The sequence below is a fragment of the Lacerta agilis genome, chromosome 7 (genome assembly GCF_009819535.1).
Source record: "Lacerta agilis isolate rLacAgi1 chromosome 7, rLacAgi1.pri, whole genome shotgun sequence".
Classification (NCBI taxonomy): domain Eukaryota; kingdom Metazoa; phylum Chordata; class Lepidosauria; order Squamata; family Lacertidae; genus Lacerta; species Lacerta agilis.
This window is the reverse complement of record NC_046318.1, coordinates 51,555,460-51,570,001: the sequence shown is the minus strand read 5'-3', so window position 1 is coordinate 51,570,001 and position 14,542 is coordinate 51,555,460. Positions and strand designations below refer to the sequence as shown.

General features: G+C 37.6%; 1 protein-coding gene across 1 annotated transcript in view; it reads right to left on the bottom strand.

Annotated features, from left to right (window-relative positions):
- Positions 1 to 4,810: 4,810 nt before the first annotated feature.
- RAB2A (RAB2A, member RAS oncogene family) overlaps positions 4,811 to 14,542 on the bottom strand; it is a 31,879-nt gene continuing 22,147 nt past the window's right edge. The window contains exons 7-8 of the mRNA XM_033155290.1: positions 9,300 to 9,368; positions 4,811 to 5,948 (exon numbers count right to left, since the gene is read on the bottom strand). Of these exons, the coding sequence (XP_033011181.1) occupies positions 5,853 to 5,948; positions 9,300 to 9,368 (165 nt within the window). The 3' untranslated portion in view covers positions 4,811 to 5,852. The remainder of the gene's footprint in view (positions 5,949 to 9,299; positions 9,369 to 14,542) is intronic.

Sequence of the window (14,542 nt, the reverse complement as noted above, 5' to 3'; positions counted from 1 at the left end):
GCATTGAAGGCCACCAAAGCCTGAACTTAAGGTTATCTCTGCGTTCTCCTAAAAAAAAAAAAAAAGTATTGGCTGGGAGGTACCTTATTTTGAAACTAAATTGTACCAAATAGCTACTACTATTGATGCCCCTCCAGTTCTCACATGTGATGGTGTCAGGCACAAAAGTAATTATCATTGGCTGCATAAAGAATCCTTTATTTCAGAGGCACAATGCAAATGAAGAGTAAGGAGCAGAATTTCAAAAACAAGGGGCATAGACACGTCATAAGTAGTAATGGGCAACTGTCCTTTGACTCAGTTTAGAACAGCACTGGGTAAACCAAGCTATTACAAAAATCAGGAAAGAACTTCCTTTTATTCACCGCACCCAGTTCATAACCTGCAAATGCCTGGATTCTGCTCACTTACCAGTAACTGGCAGCTGCCTCAACATAAGGCCTTCCTTACTTCCTGGTTTGCTAGCAACAGTTGCCCATCCGTTGATAACAACATTATAGGACCCAAACTAAGTGGGATCTGGACTCAACTTGTAGTGTGGCAAGAAACTCTGAACAGAGGTGTATGTATTCTGTACTCTCCTCACCCCATGTTCTTCTTCATCACTAGTTCTAAATGTATTTCAAGAATGTTAAAACATTTGCCTTATGTGGCTGTGGATAGGTTGAGAAAAAGCTTCCTAATATTGCAGTTGTCTACCAAAGTTTACAAGGCCAGTCATGCCAAACAGAACATTTTAAATGTTCGAGTGCTTAAAAAAAAAGACGCATTCATGATTATTATTTTTAAAAATCTAACGTAAAACTTCATTAGTTTTTTCACCCATGTAAGGAAGGGCTGAAGTCCTTGAATGTTGTATACAAGGGCAAATTTAGTTTCTACAGTGAGCATTCTTATTTATAAGAAAATGTGATTTATTTAATTACACACCCCTTGACAGAACTACAGCCCAACTTAGTGGGTCAATTTCACCCTCTCTAGTAAGCACTGTCTACAGTGGTTTTCGTAGCAACACTCTTTTAACTCAAGCCAATTCTACAGTAGGAAAAACTTTTCAGCTGCTAAAGAAAGCAGGGAATAAGCCTCTGGCTCAGATCCTCCTTTACTGTAGCCTGAGTAGGGTAATATACTGTAATTGGTTTTCCACATTTGCCAAGAGTCTGTTTCCTCTTATCATCCACAATATTTAACACAGGGCTTGTAATGGGTCCAAAAATAATAAAATCACTCCCAAGAATAGAAGTGATAGATCCATAACATGCTGCTTTTTGTCATGGTCTTGGCTTTGTTAGAGTCTGTTAGTAGTTTTTATTACCAAATGATGTGGTTTCTTTCATGCGCAGCAAACCTAGTAAAGACATTTCATCAGCTACTTACATAGTACCGACATGAATTATTTACAGACTGAGACTTCAGTGGCACAATAAAACAAAATTAGTATGGTATACTATTAACAAAGTTACGATGTAGTTAGAAAAGAAACTCTGCACCTCGACCAGTGAAAAAGGAGCAGTACAAGAACTTAGGTATATAAACCTCCTCTTGGGAGAGATCACCAATATGTGGAGTTAATTATATTTTTGTGCATGTAAGAATAGTTATACAGTGGTACCTCGGGTTACATATGCTTCAGGTTACATACGCTTCAGGTTACAGACTCCGCTAACCCAGAAATAATGCTTCAGGTTAAGAACTTTGCTTCAGGATAAGAACAGAAATTGTGTTCCGGCGGCGCAGCGGCAGCAGGAGGCCCCATTAGCTAAAGTGCTTCAGGTTAAGAACAGTTTCAGGTTAAGAACCGACCTCCGGAACAAATTATGTATGTAACCAGAGGTACCACAGTACAATTCTTTTTGCTGCAAAAAAACATACTTCCCCTATATTTGTAGTACGGTTTTAATATTTTGTAGTTTTAAAACTGCATAGCTTGTCTCATATTGAGGCAGATAGGATATAAAGGTATTTTAACAAATACAGATGACAAAATATGTAACTACAAATGCTTATACTACAACTCTAAACCTGCTTACGTGGAAGTAAGCCTGACTGAAATTAATGGAACTGATTGAGTAGACATGCACAAGATTCTTCTGTTATTTAGAAAGAGTACCGTACATTACATTGAACTTTAAAGTCTGTCTAAAGGCAGGGAACGGGAACTTATGGCCCTCCATGTTGTTGGATTCCAATTCCATCAGCCAGCCAGCATGACAAATGGTCATGGATGATGGGAGTTGTAGTCAAACAACAGTAGAAGGTGACAGATTCTCCAACCCTGGCATAAAATGCATAAAAACTGTATGTAAATAGAAACTCTGGAATACACTTACACCTAAGAAAAATGTATCTCACTGCTGGGGTCTCTTCCTACAAAGCTTCAGCCATAGAGTTTTCTAGTGGCCATCTGATCTGCTGTACCCACTTCTATGCAAATATAAACATTGCTTTTTAAAGTTCCATTCAGTAATATGGAGCAGATTGACTTGGTGCTCGTAATCACTATCTTACTGTGGCAATGGCCAACTATGTGTATGGCAGATCTCATATGTATTGTCATCAAAGTTCTTTCATCCAACCATATTTTCAGCACCTACAAAGTTTCACAATGCTAAAGCAACACCTCTAATATATCTGATGTATTGATTTGACAGGAGAATTAACAATACCTGTTGAGAAACAATAGTTTGAAGTGCAAAAGTCTATCAGGTGCTTAGTAACAAATCTGAAACAGGTAGGCTATGAACCAGCTCAAGCAAGGTAGAATATGTACCGTATTTTTGTGTGTATAAGAAAACATTTCTTCCAAAGTTTTTTCATCAAAAATTTGGAGTCGTCTTATACACTGAAGCATTTTCTCTGAATTTGGCATGTTCATTATCCCACACACTTCATTCAGTTCTGTCAAAGGGTGGTGGGGAGTTATAGCAAATAATAATAATAATAATAATAATAATAATAATCCTCATGAGCAAATGGAGGAGGCAGAAAGGTGGTTTTTTGTAGCCTCTGGAGTGAACGAAGCTGCTTTCTAAAGCAACAAATCAGGGTCTAAACGGTCTGTTGTGGTTGATGCACATTGTAAGTGTAAGAGAGGGTTGTGGCTATCCAACACCAGACACTTTTCAATGAAACCGCGTATCTGGACACAGGCCTGGTTTTGGTGCTGAAACAGACCTGGTCATCCCAATGAATAACCCGTCAGGAGAGGTCCAAGCTTTTAAGTTAGGTTTGCTTACATCAAACTAGCCTTTAATGAACTACACTAGCTGCATTTCCCTTCTAGGCATTTGAAGTGGTAGAACTAAACTTGAAAAACACCAGAATGAGGCCTCTTCCATAGGAACCTACCCATGTTTTGAAAATTTCTAATGAAGGTCTTCCAAGTACCTTCTTTTCTTTAAGTGTGTTATGTAACAAAGAGGGCTTTTTCAACATTGGTGCCTTTATGGAATATGCTAGTTTAAAAGGTGACCTAGTACCTATGCTATTTTTCTTGGCACCAGGTTAAAACATTTCTATTTTTCCAGGCATTTTAATTTGTGCAGTACCTCAACCTGCCACGTTATGTTTTTAGCTTCTGCTTCACATTATTGTTCATGCTGTCATTTTATTTATCCTCTTCTCCCAGGCCTTTGATTAATTAAACTATTTATGGCTTTTAAAACTGTGGGGCTGTTATTGCTTGTCACTATGGCATTCATCTTTATATTGTAAAACACCCTGTGATCTTCTGATGAAGGGCAGTACAGAAATTTAATAAATAATGATAATTTGCTTATTTTAGTATTTATGATAGAAACAATTCATTTTTTTACCCTTGTTCAGCAGCCCTAAATCTGTTGGATGGGTGGTATTTGAATAACCAGATCATATTTAAGCCACCCTGGGTGCCTTTTCAGCTGAAGAATAAAAATGCTTAAAATAATTAAATGCTAAATTGATTGTGCGCACTGTCTTTGAGACTATACACATGCCCGCAATTAATCTAGAAACACATTTGTGAATTCTTGTGCAGTTGTATTATTATGTAAGGAAAAATCACGTACAAGATTAGCTTAGAAATAGACCTTAATTACATGTAAGGTAGTTTTAAAGTGATGTTGGCATTTTAAGAACAAAAATCCATAACCATGCTATTTGTATAAAGGAATTTCAAAGTAAGAAAATAACATGGAAGACAAAGTAGCACAAACTGGAAAAATATTTACACAACTTTAAATGTGTAGATTCAAAATTGAAAAAAATTACAAACCTTCACTTTGTTAAATAACGTTTTTGGGGTGGGGGTGATTTTTTAAATGTACGAAGTAGTTCTCAGCAACAGGCACCAAATGGATATGCTTTGTTTTACCTGTCAACAAATAGTTATTGGCTCCTTGCTAAGTACGGACTGGTCACCATCTCTCTGATTAATCCACCTCATGATTGCTGTGAAGCTCAAGTGCTGCTCTGAACTCAGAGGAACGAATGAGATACAACTGTAACGAATAACTGGACTCCAAAATGCATTCTTCAGCTAAAGTATGCCCACCAAGACAACCTAAATATGGAAGAGCAAGAATTGTATAATTCCATTTGAACATATCTATAAACAGTTTACCCTGGAAAACCCAGCAATACAGATTAGGGTCAAGAAAAGATGCTCTCATCTAGTTAAAGAGTGTCATTAACATTCTCTACTTGAAATATATAATTAAACAGGAGTTTATTTTGCAGTGATGTATACTAATTCATTAGAAGCATGGGGCAAAAGGGGAAAAAAATCATCATGTGGAGTACAGCACTAAAGCATTTCCAAGTTTGGCCTTAATCAGGATTTTCAATCTGGCAGTTTTATTTTCACACCCCCTTCACAATAGACAAGATGCTTACCATATTAAGATTACAAGTTGTCACCAAAAAAGAAAAAGAACCAAATCAACTTTACACAGCCACTGTACATCTAAGTTGAAAAACTATCCTTGATGGAAATATACCTAGAAATGAAGAGGCAAATAACGTTTTAAGAAATATGAAGTCTTCATAATGTGCCATTTTATGAGTTTCAATGCTTCCTGTATTTTTCATTCATTATAATATGTTTAACCTACATAATTAAGGCAAACAGCTAATCCATTTCTGAAGAGGTGCTGTGGAAGTTGTGAGCAAATAGCAAACATTTGGCATTAAAATAGGCATATGCAGCTTCTAATACTATACATAAAGCATTTTTTGGACTCTAAGATAATGACAAAAGGACAAACATGCTAACAATGTCAATAAGGTTTAAAATTCAGCATCTAAGCAAATTCCTAATAATGCTTCTGTAGTTCCAAGCTTTAAATGTATAGAATTTATGCAAATGCATTAAAGAATTATAGCTTGGCAAATACACCCAAGCAAGTTATTAAACTATATATACAGAAAGTAAATGATAAATACAGAAAAGAGTCCTTCTGTTTTTCTTTAGAGCCTTGAAAATGGACAAGAGTTGAAGACAGTTCTACAATATTAAACATTAGGAAACCACTGTAGTTGGGCAACCTAACTACACAAACTGATTAAAATACTCCGATGACTTTGTAGTGTTTAATACAGTTCGTAGTCAAGGGCACAAGACAACATTTAACAAAAAATAATCACATCAATTGACTTAGAAATCAAATGGAAATATAGATATGAATACAATCTCCAAAACCTGTCTTTTAAGTGAACATTAACCATTTATTCAAAGTTGTACAAGAATTTGAAGAATAAAGTCTTCTGCAACATGATGCCATCTTACAATAATTTCATGTCGTAGTTGAAATTGAGCGGGGGAGGGTGAAACAAGTTAGTAGGCCCCTTCAGGCAGCTAGGAAGTAAAAATAGGTTCAACAGCAGCCTCCACCAGCCTGTTGTCCTCCCTGATTGCCTGCAAGTGTTGCATTAGTAGCAGCATGCTGAGGGCCGATCTTAATGCCATTTGCCTGAAATAATAAAAGTTGAACGCACATTAATATTTTGGAACACTGCCAGAGGCTACAGCATTTTAAAGTAGTTAATCTACTTCTGATTTATGAACATCTAAACTTATTGTCTCCTTTTCATGATAATCAAGCTGTAGGGGGGAAATCCTATTAAAAACAATGTCTGGTAGCAATTAAGGAAACAAAAATTAAGAATAGGATATATTATTTCATTTTTCCACCATTTCTGTACAACAGAATCCAATAATCTATCCTTGCCAGTACTAATGTATATAGCATGGGCCAAACCTATACACAGAAGGTTTTCAAACTGTTTCATAACAGTAGAAATCCTTAATATGCCTAATAAAAATTTGGTCCCATCAAAAGAAGTAAGTTCAGGTTTCTTCTGGTCTCACACAGCAAAACCCTTTTCTTCTCTTGACTGCATTTCCTTCTATGTTGAGTCAGCTGTACAGACTAAGGGCATACAAGTGTTCTGTGTCATCAATAATTTCTATGATCCCCAAAGACATGGCAAGTTGCCAAGAACCACACACAGAGTAGTTCTTTCATTCATCAAACTTACACTTATATCCTAACCCACACTCCCTCAAGTGGATTTTACCTAAAAATACAGCACTTTAAGAAAAGTAATACAGTAGCTTCAGAAATTAAGCTCTTAAGGAAACTTTGCGTCACAGTAAATCTCAGATTTATAGTGCTTGGCAGTTGTTCTGCAACAGTAGTAGCCTTGGGGTTTCTGGCACTAGCTCAGTATTGACAGCAGCTGATGTGGTTTCTTTTCGCTCTTTGACTCCTCTTTAATAAAAAGCATGCCCTATGGCTCATTGGTTTTGCCCCCTCTGGGCTGGTAGCAACTTCTTGAGGAATCAAGGAGCCAGACTTGGCACTGAGCCAAGTAAATAGCATGCACTGTTGGCTCTTGACAGCATACGGCAATCAAATCTCCATAAGGCACAGTAAAGCAGTCAGATTCTATATGAATCTCGACAGATACAACAAGCATTCTTTTTCAGAGCCAATTATTACTGTCCAATATATATGCTATCCACTGCTAACTTTAAACCATATGTTCTTTAGTTATCAGATGAGAATGAGATAGTTCAAATGGTACTAGGGAAAATAAGGAGAGACACACAGTATATAGTGTAACGCTGCCTTCTCATGCTGGTCTTGTGCTAGTCGTACCACTATTCCTGATAATCCTAGACCCTGCCACACTTCATTTACACACATCCAGGGGCCTGTAGCTCTTCAAGGCACAGCAGAAACATGCCCAGCATGAACAGGGGGAGGTTATAATGTGCTCTTATGGATAAACCCCTCTCATATGCAGAGGAGGCTGGACAGAACTACTGGTAATACAAAATGAGTAATACAACTTGTGAAGATGCAACGTTTGCTCAAAGGAAGCTTCGTTTTCAGAAAGTATTGCATGTGCCAAATTTTAAATTTAAATAAAACTGAACAGTTAGATTTATTTGGTTTCTTTATATAAAGATAGCTGTTAGACTCATAAGAAAATAATTGTCATTGAAGACATGGAGCCTGCACCTGCTGTCCAGCCAAAAAAGCTCCTCCCCACCCCATCACCCTGTTTACCATCTAGCCTGATGAAATATTCTGGAGAACTTGAAAACTTGCACCCTATTTTGTGATATTTTGGTTGGTCTCAAGAGGTAATTGCCCTAATATGGATTTGGTGACATTATAACAAAGTGAATTCACTCCATCACTTTTATGAGCCAGCTATCCTGTTCAAATAAGTTTTCCCTTGACTTGTGGGCACATGTTGGTTTTCAGACAGTTTCTATTAGATAATAAATATAATTTCTCAACACACAAGACCACATTCAAATTAATTATTCACTACTGGAGACTGATAATCTTCACCAGAGAAAACCAGTAAGGTGATGTCACTTTGTGAAAAATAAGCAAACAGTAAAATCCTGCACAATTTAAGAAAAGTAAAACTAACTCATATTAGTCTCCAGAAGAACTGAGAATAAAGAAGAATGGAAGAATCACTCTGAAGACAACCCTGCAAAGCGGTTGCCTCTTTTCTACAGACTCATAAATGAAGGGAGGAACTGTTGCAGGGTCATACTGGAACCTCCAGATGCTGGGCAGATGAGACTTCTCTAAAAGTAAGTGCATATGACAACTTTACCAGAGATGTGAGTTTGTAACACAAAGCATTTTACTGAGTAATGTGTTTCAACAGAATGTAAAAATGGAGGAAGGTCTCATCTGACAGTTAATAACCTCTAGGTCTGAAATATTAGAATTCTATTTCATCACAGCCATTTGCCAAATAAAAGGCAAACAGGAAACAACATAATAAAATGTACTACACCTAATAAGGGCTGTATCCCAATGTAGTTTTTAGATATTTCCAAAGATTGGATGTACCTATTGTGATTTTACTTTTATTCTTTTAGCAACAGATCCCATGAAAAACCACTAACTACTTTTGAAATCTCCCTCAGTTTCAAAAGTAGTTTGCAATGCAGCACACAGTCTGGTTTTCAAGAAACATATGCTCAAAGCTCCCTAGGATGTATGAAATGATGTGTGTGGTTGTTTGGATTCCAGCCACTAGCTTCCCAATTAATGAATCAGTGACCTAGAGATGAAAGACTAGCCCTGACCATCCAGTCTATGACAATCTGTCATTTTCAATTAAGGAAGTAGATTATGAGACTTTGAAGAACATACCACAGAGATCTCAGCATGCATCAATATGACACCCATGAACTAAAGAATGTGCAGACATGGATGGTATGTACACCTATTTGAAATATGGTTTTCCAATATGGTTTTCAAATTGCTCATAATGAGCAAAACTAGAGATTACAAAGTACACATATAAAGAACCTAGCTATTTAACACCTCAGACGTATGGCTACTGACTTGGAAACAAATCCCAAGTTCAAGAGGCCTTACTCTGAGTTAATTACACATAAGATGACATGCTAAAACTTGAATAGAGTAAAAATTTCATGCAAGTCTCATATTTATTCTGTCTCTGACAGTACCCAACTCACATGTGGCAGACAAATTATCCTTTTGACTACTCATTTGTACTGGGAAAATGGTTTCTGAAAGTTGCTATCATATGGAGAAATGGATACAAATGATGGATATTTTTTCTTTGGAAGAGTTAAAGTTGAGTCTTGGTTGGAAAGAGGAACTTTATACTCCATACTCCACAATTCTAACTATATCTACCCAAAAACAGAGTATACAATGAGCTCAGCATACGTTCAGTGTGTGTAACAAGCTTGGTGCAAGGTGTGAGTATTGTTATTTTGTCTCTTACAGCATTCTAACATTTGAAGAACTTACCTCATTATTAATGTCAAAAACGCCTTCCTGTATTTTCTCATAGATTTCCTTTGCTGTATTAATAAACGCCTGAAAAATAAACAATAGTTTAAGACTTTAAACCCAAATTATGGATATGTACACATCATAAATATAGCACAACAGAAGCACAGAATTCTTCTCCCAGTAAAGGTAGGGTGTGTGTGAATCTCCCAGTGAAGATGACATGAAGGGCTCTCCAGTGCCTGCTGGAAAGTCTTCCAGGAAGGGGAGGATTGTGTGTATGTATGCAACAAGATTAAGCAGAGCCCCCTCTTTGCACTAAATGGGGATGTTTCATAAAGAGGGGAAAACTTTTTTCCCTTTTCCCATTCTCTGGATAGTGCCCACTCCTTATAGCAACTTAGCAACTTTTTAAAGCAAACTACTTGTGAATCTAGCCCATAATGTTACACTCTAAGTGGCTATGCAGAGTCTCACATGGACAATTTTTTTGTAACATTGGCTATCTGATCCTTTGCAGCATTGTCCATTTCTTTCTACTCTCAGCTTCCTGTTACTTAACCAGGTCCTGAGCCACAAAACAATCTCACATTATTCCATGACTACTAAGTTTACTCAGGGGTCTTTAGTGAAGTTGCTTATATAGCTATAGTAAAAAAAGAGGAAGTATATGAACAATATCTACAAGATACATAAGTGCAAGAGTGTTGATCAGAACATCTATTGAGTAACTTCTGTGTCTTCACAGCACAATGTCTGTCTATGTCCACAGAACTAAGTTCCTGTTGATCCTTATCACCCTGAATTTTTATCTCACCCCCCTGCTCTCCTTCCTTGCATTTTATCATTAGGCTTCTGAAACTGAATTAGGTTTAATATTGTTTACATAGCAAGCAGTGTTACAACAGATGCATTTTAGCTCAAGAAAGCCAAACTCCCCTCACATTCACTCAACATGGACACTGGTACCAGAGCCTGCAATAAACCCAGATGCCAACTTTGCTGCCACATAAACCCGGACAACACCATTACTGGCCCCAACAACATCAAACATACCATCTCAGGACTATTTAATTGCTCATCTTCCAACATTATGTATGCAATCAAATGCCAACAGTGCCCTTCAGCTCTCAATATTGGACAAACAGGCCAAACCTTACGCCAAAGGATAAATGGACATAAATCTGATAACAGGAATCACAAGACAGAGAAACCAGTAGGAGAACACTTCAGTCTCCCAGGACATTCTATAAAAGATCTCAAAGTAGCTGTCTTAATGCAAAGGAATTTCAGAAATAGACTGGAAAGAGAAGTGGCTGAATTGTAACTAATCACCAAACTTAGAACCATGGAGAAACCTGGTCTGAACAAAGACATTGGATTCTTATCTCATTATACTTGACAAAGCTATCTTTAGCCATCTCACCCCTTGCCTTTCCCTGCAAGACTAATTGCAGCCGTTGTCAACAGGTTTTCCACACCTATCAGCTGATCACCCATTCCCACCACCCTTCTGAGTAATACCCCTCCCCACTCCATCACTATATTTAAAGGTCTGGTGACTTCCGTTTCAGTGTATCTGAAGAAGTGTGCATGCACACAAAAGCTCATACCAAGAACAAACTTAGTTGGTCTCTAAGGTGCTACTGGAAGGAGTTCTTTATTTTATTTTGTTTTGACTATGGCAGACCAACACGGCTACCTACCTGTAACTCCCCTCACATTGTTTTCAAAATTTCTCACAAAAATAATGACAACCTTACACATGACTTTAAATTATTACCATGCCTAACATTTTAGCCAATTATTATTTAATGCACAAAATGGCTGTTTCCCATTTAATACTATTAGAAGAATTTGAAAGACAATATAATATATAAGGTTTTAATGGCAGTAGCAAAGTTAGCCAATACAGTAGTACCTCAGGTTGCGAACGGGATCCGTTCTGGAGCCCCATTCGCAACATGTAACATGAAGCGCCGAATCTGCGCATGTGCGTGGCATGATTCGGCGCTTCTGTGCATGCGCAAACTGCCGAACCTGGAAGTAACCCATCCCGGTACTTCCGGGTTTGGCATGTTTGTATCCTGTGACGAATGCAACCCGCAGTGATTGTATCTAAAGGTACGACTGTATTGCACATCAAGTTCTTTTGACTCCTTACAACCCTACAATGCAGCTATCATCTACTCAAGCTTGCCACGCCTGGTCACAAATCTAATTCAAATATTAAAAAGTAAACAGAGTTCATGGAGGGGAACAAATCATACCTTTCCTCATTTCTACACTGGAAGCATTTGACTGCTGAACTTGCCACCAGAGCTTTGTTTCCTAATTAACAGGACTGATATGTTTTCACCTTTAAAGGCCTTACAGCTCCCTAGAGTAATCAATCTACTGCAGCTCAATTACTGCACCAAGTGCATACCACAGCCAGTGAAGGAGACTTGAACAACTGCAGCCATGAGTGGAAAGATATGAATATGCATAAACTCTAAGTGGGTGATCGAATCATCACAGAGGGTCATGAGAATTTGCAGCAAAATAATGAGAAGAATTAATCATTGCAGATTCACAAGGCACTTAGGAAGTGAGTAGGTTTTTCAAACGTGCACTGGAGCTCAGAAATTGGCTTTCAGCCAACTCTGAATTGATTTGCATTCTTCAGAAATGGAAGTTTTCAATATAAAAAAAGAAATACATGGTATTTTATCAGAAGCCAAAATACAAACTACTGCAAGGGCATAATATGCCATAGTAATTGAAAACTACTTATAACTTTGGAACTTCATACAACTGCAATCTCTTATGCAACCTGCTTTGTTTTCATAAAGCAATTAAAAAAATTAAATTCTCAAATATTAGTTCATCTTGACAGCTTACCTTAAAATACTTTTTTAAAATTCAGGCATTAAATCCAAATCATGTGCACACGTGAAGAGGAGAATGGCATTATTTAGACATCTATTAAGAAGTGTACTGATGGCACATAAAGATCATGATACAGCACCTAAAATGTCATGACTCAAGTCCCATATATGTGGGAGATTCCCATGCTCTTTTATGACCGTCTACACAGATAGTGGCCTAAACTACATGTCATGGTAAGCCAATATGAAACAAACACCAACAAGAGGTAGTGATTTGTAGTTTGCACTTCCCAAACAAGCCACAAATAAAAACCAAGGTTTGTTCTTAGTTTTGTAACCTAGATAAAATACTTGCAATTTCTCCATTTCATGTTATGTAAACGTATAACTGTTAAAATATGCTTACTCTTTCACTCCAACAAAACTCATGGCTTCTGACAATTATCCATTATAATGGCGAAATAATGCCAATATCCTATGAAGGTGATCATGGGTCAGTGGTAGACTATGAATCTGCCATGCATCTAAAGGCACAACAAGAAAGAAAAGCGGGAGGCATCTAAAGAAACCGGTGTGGCTGCATAAGGAGCTTACAGAGGAACTGAGATGAGGAAAAGGGAATGTATAAGAAATGGAAGAAAGAAGAAATCCTAAAGGAAGAGTATACACGAGTAGCCAACAGTTGCAGGGAGAAGGTCAGGTGGAGCAAAGCTCAGAATGAGTTCCAGCTTGCAAGAGGTTAAAAATAATACAAAAAGGATTTGTTGGCTAGTGTGTCCAGTTCTGGGTGCCACAATTTAAGAAGGATATTGACCAGCTGGAACATGTGCAGAGGAGGGGAGCCAAGATTATCAAGGGTCTGGAAACCAAGCCTTATGAGGAACGGTTGAGTGAGTTGGGTATGTTTAACCTGGGAAAGAGGAGACTGAGAGGCGATATGATAGCCACCTTAATATCTAAAGGGCTGTCATATGGAAGAGAGAACCAGCTTGTTTTCTCCTGCTCTGGAAGGTAGGACCCAGTAAGAGCTGTTTAGACAGTGGAATCGACTCCCTCAGAAGGTTGTGGGCTCTCCTTCCTCCTTGGAGGTTTTTAAGAAGAGGTTGGATGGCCATCTGTCATGGATGATTCACTTGAGATTCCAGCAATGCTGGGGGTTGGAATAGATGATCCTTGGGATCCCTTCCATCTCTACAAGTCTATGATTCTATCTCTGGTTGAAAAGATCACAGTTGGTAGGACTGAGAAAGCCTAATGACATTGTGTGATTTCAGACCAAAGTCTCACATGTTTCTTCTTTTTTGGTGTCAAGACTCAGGGGTATGCCAATCTATCTTAGTTTAAATAAATCCATAACCGCATAATCTGAGTACAGGTAGGTAGGTAGCCGTGTCGTTCTGCTGTAGTCGAAACAAAATAAAAAAAATCATTCCAGTAGCACCTTAGAGACCAACTAAGTTTGTTATTGGTATGAGCTTTCGTGTGCATGCACGCTTCTTCAAATACAGTTTCGCATAATCTGAGTGAGGATGCAAAATATGGAAATGTTATAGGTTTAACATGGGGACAAGACAAGACTCATTTTTAAAGATAGACAATATGTTGGTTGCAGCTTGTCAACAAATATGCAAAATTTATTGGCATATTAGTATGTGCAACAAGAACACCTATAAATAAATGGTTAATTTAATAAAACTCAAATTTTACAAACATGACTTTTGCTACAAAAAGAAAAATACTTTCTCTTTACAAAACATCAGATTTGGACTTTTCTCTTCATGTAACATGCTGCCACCTGGTGGCTTTCAATGTTAATTTATATTTACAATGGTCAATGATTTTCAATATTAAACTAGAAAATCTCTAATAGTATTGTTTTTTTTTTCCTAATTCACTAAATATTATTATGCACCAGAGCTTACACTTCTCAGAAATTGAGGATGTGGGTGGAATCCAATGTTATGAAAACAAACTTTTGTTTGTGCAATGGGACTTCCCTTTCTTCTGTTTCCCCTTCATTGCTCCCCAAATCTGCTCTGGTGGATTGGGGGCCCGTCAGAGCACATTTTGGAGGCACAGAGGGTCTGCAGGTGAGAGAGGAAGAAGACTATGTTCTGCTGTGTGAGCAGAAATCCATTCTGTTTATTCACAGTGTTTGACTAAACCCTATGCATTGACAAAACCCTATGCCATCAAAACCACAAACCCTTGGCATGTTCAAGCACTGTTATTAAAATATTTTAGAAATCTTTCCTGATAATAAAATTTCGTGGTTCTCAAACTGTGGGCCAGATTTTCTGGTGTGTGCATTCATGCAGCAGCCATTTTTTTGTTGCAGCCAAAGCTACTATTACTAAGCATAATATCGAGGTAGCAAATAGAGAAGCTATT